Consider the following 5,823-nt stretch of genomic DNA (forward strand, 5'->3'; position numbering starts at 1 on the left):
GAAAATCACCTGTAAAGGCTAAAAGACACCAAAGACACCCCCGTGACGGCTAATTCGTTAGCTTTTAGCTACAGCAATCAGTAAGTCTCTACGTTTAACTGTTTTTAAATTATCTAAATATGAATCAGAGGTGCCGTTTGTGTGTATTTTTGTCAGTGTTTTAACCGCTTGAGGTAAGTTAGCCTACTACTAATGTTTAGCGTCATCTCAGCCTCGAAAGCAAACAAACATACTGTGCTGTTATTTCTCTACTAATGCAGCATCTATTCAACTAATGAATAACTTTATAATGATATGACAAAATGTACTGTATACCTTTTTGCTGTCGATGCTTTGAACACGCATCTGATATCAGCCTTCTCCGCACAGCATGTGATCTCCGTGCAGCACGCAGTAACACGTGTCGAAAATAAACAACACGAGGCATCAGTGATAGTTTTTATTTCGCCTCTAGAGGCCGCTATTGTAATGCATGATGCCAGCAGACCCTTCTCAGCGCTCGCGTACTGTGTACCTTCTCAGCCGCTCCAGCAATCGGTCGACCTCTACTTCCACTCCACTATCAGAGTATCTGCATACGCACAGTGGCTAATTTTAAGTCCTGAATCATGTCTCTCTAGTCGTATAGTAAACTCCGATCAGAGGCTTTATTATACTGAAGGACTTCATTAGGTTGATTAAGCCTAATTGTGAGGTGTCTCAAGCCTGTAGTTTCATTCAATGTGTGTTTTTGTATGTGCAGAAGCAATCTTGCATGTGTATATTTTGCTACAAGAGCTCTCTCCACACACAAACACACAGACACAGTCACACACACACAACCCATGCTGTGCTTCTGCGTTGCCCCACATGTCACCCCCATCCAGGAGAAAGGGAGACAAAGCGAAAGAAAGAGGGAATGATAGAGCGAGAGACAGGGCGATGGAGAGATGGAGATGAGGGGGGTGCCTGCAGCGCCTGTCTGGATGTAAACAATGCTCCTGAAGTATCGGCAGCAAACTGTCAGCTGCTCATCTTTGTTGTGTCATTTAACCATCTCCGTCTATAACCCCCCCGCCCCTCCCTTTACCAGCTCCTTCTCCCTCCACCTGACACTCCCCCATCCCACTCGCCATGCAAAGAAGCGCATGAATATTTTACATATCTGCATCCCCCCCCTCTCCCCCCAATCCATCTCCATTCTGTGGGACTTATTCTCAGACTGTCTGAATTTGCATCTTTTTCTCACTTTCTTTCTCTCACACACACACACACATAAACACAGCGACTGACGAGAACTCGTCCTAGCCGGTGCCACGCAACAGCGGCCAGGAAGATGGCAGACAGTTACCATAGCGACCTTGCGTACATGTTTTTTTTTTTCTTTCCTCTCCATCTTTTATTCTCCTTTTTTTTTAATGATGGTGGTGGCTGTTCCGCCTGCGAGCCTGTCTATCTATCTGCTCCAATCAGCCGCTTCGTTCGGCTTCAAGTGTAAGTGCTGTCTCCGGATGGCAATGGAGTGGCAGGTGTGTGTGTGTGTGTGTGTGTGTGTTGTGTGTGTGTATGTTAGTGTGTGTGTGTGTGTGTGTTAGTGTGTGTGTGTGTGTGTGTTAGTGTGTGTGTGTGTGTGTGTTAACAAAGCCTTGCGTCTTTGTCTCAGCTAGATTACTTGCTGCCTAGTTATTGCCATTATGGGTAGACCTCATCTAGAGGGCATTAAAAGACGAGCAGGTCTCCGTTAGCGAGGGTTTGTTCATTTCTGGAGCTGCTCTTTTACAGCTCAGTCTCACTACAGTGTCATTGACTGTTTGTTTTATTTCTCTCTTTACCTCCCAACCAACAACCCCCCCCCTGTCCCTCTCACCAGCTGAGGAACTTGGTAGATATGTGCATCAACCCTGACCCGGAGAAGAGGCCGGACATCACCTACGTGTACGACATTGCCAAACACATGCAGAACCTGACACAGGGCAGCTAAGCCCAGAGTTACACACATATAGCTTGCAGAACTCCTCCCCACTTCCCTCCTTGCTTTTCATGCTGGACTCGTACAAATCTATCAGCTTTTATACAATAACTAACTCCAGAGTTTAGCTCCTTGTGATAAGTAGTACGTGTAACAGATTAATTTTCAAGCTCATGGTACAGTCTATAACATGACTGACGACCACACCTTTTCTGCCCTAGGATAAAGATTAGAGAGATTATATGTTTTTGTCGGATGGACCTCCCATTTTCTTAGACTTCAATAATGTTACAGCACTGAAAAGCAAGTGTATTGTAACTCACTAATGTGTTTATCTGCAATGGCTTAAAAACGCCTATCCTTTGTATTTATATATAGTGAAGTAAAGTTGTTCTTCAGCAGCTGCTATGAGCAGATGCTATTTAAAGCAAATATTGGTAAAGTTAGGCTTTTCTTATCATCAAAAGAGTTAATCAATGAAATATCAGGAACATATAAAAATGACTTTGTGTGGTTTGGCGGCCATCATGAAACCTATGGTCGACAAACGGCACAAAAAAGACCATGAAAACTTTGAGAACAATAGTAACATTGGAGTAAAGAGATTTTCACTCAATGGCGGCAAAACTGAGAGACGCAACAGAGTGTTATTGGTTGAAGCGTTCTAGTGTTGCACTTTTTATCTTGCTACTGGAAGGCTGGCAGGGTGATCATGTCTAATGAATGTATTAGGAAAGGAAGGATCATTTAGAGGGTAGAGTACAGATGTGCCGGGGGGAGAACATGGGCAAATGTCTCCACAACACTTTGAATGTAAGTCATTTTGACACCTATGTATTGTCTTTGAAAAAATCAGAATGTCTCTGTTTTGACAGCTTAGAAGGAGTTGTAGAAGCTTTAACAAAAGCCGTTTTACTTCTTCTGTTTACCTTAGTCACTGACACCAAAAGATTTCCTTCTTGGCTCAACTTAAAGGGATAGTTCGGATATTTTGAAGTGGGGATGTATGAGACACTTATCCACAGTCAGTGTATTACCTACAGTATATTGTGGCTGGCACGCTCCCAGTTTGGAGAAGCAGACAGGAGTACCGACATTGCTAAGCAATACTGCTATGGACGGGTGTTGCAGCAAAATGTATTTTAGATATAGGAGCACCTAAAAAAAAATCTATATCTGTTGTGTACGCTATATTTAGACTATTTTCACCATTTTACCTTGCCATTGTATACTGTACATCTATGCTCTCTTCAAAGCCACCAGACTCCTTTGACAGAAACCGTAATTTACCTCGCAGAACACGGGAGTTGGTGGTCTACTGCTGCCTCAATCGGTTAGTTTGTTTGTGTTATTGTGTGACTTTGGTGAATCCAAACTAACCCTTTAGAACACCAGTAATACACTGATTATGGATAAGTACCTCATAAAACCCCACTTCAAATATCCAAACTATCCCTTTAAGCAAGGTAACTTTTTAAATCACAATGAAGACATAAAAAAATAAAATAAATCAACAATAGTGTAACAGTTAATGTTGCTGTGTAAGTTTGCAGTGTAGTTGTCTTGTTAAGTAACAAATATGTTGAAGAGATAGCAGATCCTTACCTTGTGTTGCCGTCCAGGTCGTTAGTAAATCACAGCGTGCCTACCTAACTCAGTTGAGATACCAAAGAGAAAAATCACGCATAGAGAGAACAGTTTATATATATGTTATGGTATCTTTTATGAAAAATATATCAAGGAGTTGTACTGAAAAAAACAAGCACCAATGGGACTCATTTTGTTTTACTGTACATAGCGAAGAAGTTCCTATAGATTTAATACTGTAGGGGTTTAGTAACCCTTTATTCATTTGGAGGAAGGAAACAGTGGTATCTATGGATTTCTTTTTTTTATTTTTTTATTTACATTTTTTTTTTTTTTAATACAGTGAATAGGTTTATACCAGCACTGACTACCACTGGTTTACTTAATGACAATGACATCACATGAAAGGTATAGTATGTAAACATTGATCAATAACGCTTTATTTCAGTGTCTTATCAATTCTCTTTTAACATTATCAAATAGCCTGATAACCGCTCGTATAAATTATTGTATGCTCATGTTTCTCATGTTTTGTTTTTTAAAGAATTGACAACCAATACTATTAAAATGTCTTCTATGAAAAAATCAAAGCTTATAGATGCAAGAAAATGTAAGTTATTTTGTTTTTGGTCAACAGAATATTTTGATAGTGTGTTGATAGTAGTTCTTTGTCTGAGACTTGCAGATACAGTGTTTGCAGTTTTTGTTTGCAATTGTACATCTTGTTTTCTCCCCCCCCATTTCAATTATTATCTTGATTTTTCATCTTCTTCACCCACAGTGCTGTTTATCTTTTATCTCTACATTCTCTAAACAAGAGCATCTGTATAGCACCGAAACATTTCAGTATTTTTTTAGATATTGAGTTTTGATCCTATACAGAACTCTGTAAATAAACTGGTAGTATTTAATAGTGAAATACCAAGCAATTAATGCCCTTTTACAACAACAAAAAGTTAATAATATTGAACCAAATGTATATATCATGCTTTTATCCGTCGCCTTGTTAAGAACATGCATTATGTGATGTCATGTTTTGGGTTTTCTTTTTTTAAATCCTCAATTGGAGGAGGTTTATAACAGTGCTAAGTCACTTTACGGATTATGGCCATTTCTTGTGTAGTGAGTGTTTTTTTTTTTTTTTTTTTGTCTTTATGTAACATATGTCAGTGCTTTCTTGTGTCCCAGCCTTTTACCTCTGCTCAGTTTACTTTTCCACATGTCCTCTGAAGTTGGTATTAAAGTGTTCAGGTTTTCCTGGAAAGTCAAATATTACAAATACTATTTATTGTTTTGGTAGGTTGGTTGTTTTTCTCAACATTTCATGTCAACTTAAAGACCCTCATCACAAACGCCTTGTATGCTAACTAAATACAATAAAGCTTTTAAATTCTGTTTGGACATTAGAGTAAGTGCTTGGAATTTGGCCCCTTTAACAGGTTTCACTGAGGTTCACATCTCTTGACTTGATTGCCAAGAAATGCAGTAATAAAACAGGACGCGCTGTAATATTTATACAATGCCAAACGTTACCAAGGCTGGCCAGTATGATTTAGTTGCATTACAGCAGTTTCACACCTGCAGTTCTGGACCAGTTGGGTTATTTGTAAGGAAGGACTAAACTTCAGAGGTCCGAATGAGCCTGTGTCTCTTTTCACAAACCTCACTGGAAAAAGGGGGACATGTTTCGTGTTACTTGAACTTACAGCAAGACTTGGGGATGTTTTACTTTGATCAACAACTGGCAAATGATACCAGCTTAATGGTAATACTGTATATTCATATAACTTGTGATAAACAACATAATCCAGATTAATACTAGAACAAACATCAGAGGTTTTGTCTGGATGCCATTAGTTCAACCCTGCAGTGACTCTATTATACACGTTCATTTGATATGTGGCATTTTCCAGTAATAGAAGGCCATCTAAACATAGATACATAGTAAATATGATATGTGATATGTCCTGACTTGTTGGAACTTGAGGATGGCCTGAATGCACAATTTAACCACTCACAGCACAATGGAATACAGGATTCTAGTAGCTTCCAGATTTAGGCAAAAGGTCATCTACATGTGAAGAAAAACTTGGACCATCTTGTATTGAACTTTAAACTTGGTTGTCATTTGAATAAGGTCCATGTTTATTGTTACAATAGTTGAAAAAAATCTTTATTATTTCTTCAGACAAAAAAAGAAGGAAATATTAGTTGTGGTGCTTTATAGTGAAAAGTTAAATAGTATTTAATTTTTGGGTACCTAGTACCAAGCAGAGGCCAGTCTGTAA

The 5,823-nt window shown here is 39.1% G+C and overlaps 1 protein-coding gene across 4 annotated transcripts in view; it reads left to right on the plus strand.

Moving 5' to 3' along the window:
- nek7 (NIMA-related kinase 7) overlaps nt 1-4,936 on the plus strand; it is a 68,307-nt gene extending 63,371 nt beyond the window's left edge. For all 4 annotated transcript variants that reach the window (XM_028588551.1, XM_028588550.1, XM_028588552.1 and 1 more), the window contains exon 10: nt 1,850-4,936. In XM_028588551.1, coding sequence (XP_028444352.1) covers nt 1,850-1,960 — 111 coding nt within the window. In that variant the 3' untranslated portion in view covers nt 1,961-4,936. The remainder of the gene's footprint in view (nt 1-1,849) is intronic.
- Nucleotides 4,937-5,823: the final 887 nt, after the last annotated feature.

This window comes from Perca flavescens, chromosome 9, assembly GCF_004354835.1.
Source record: "Perca flavescens isolate YP-PL-M2 chromosome 9, PFLA_1.0, whole genome shotgun sequence".
Taxonomy (NCBI): Eukaryota; Metazoa; Chordata; class Actinopteri; order Perciformes; family Percidae; genus Perca; species Perca flavescens.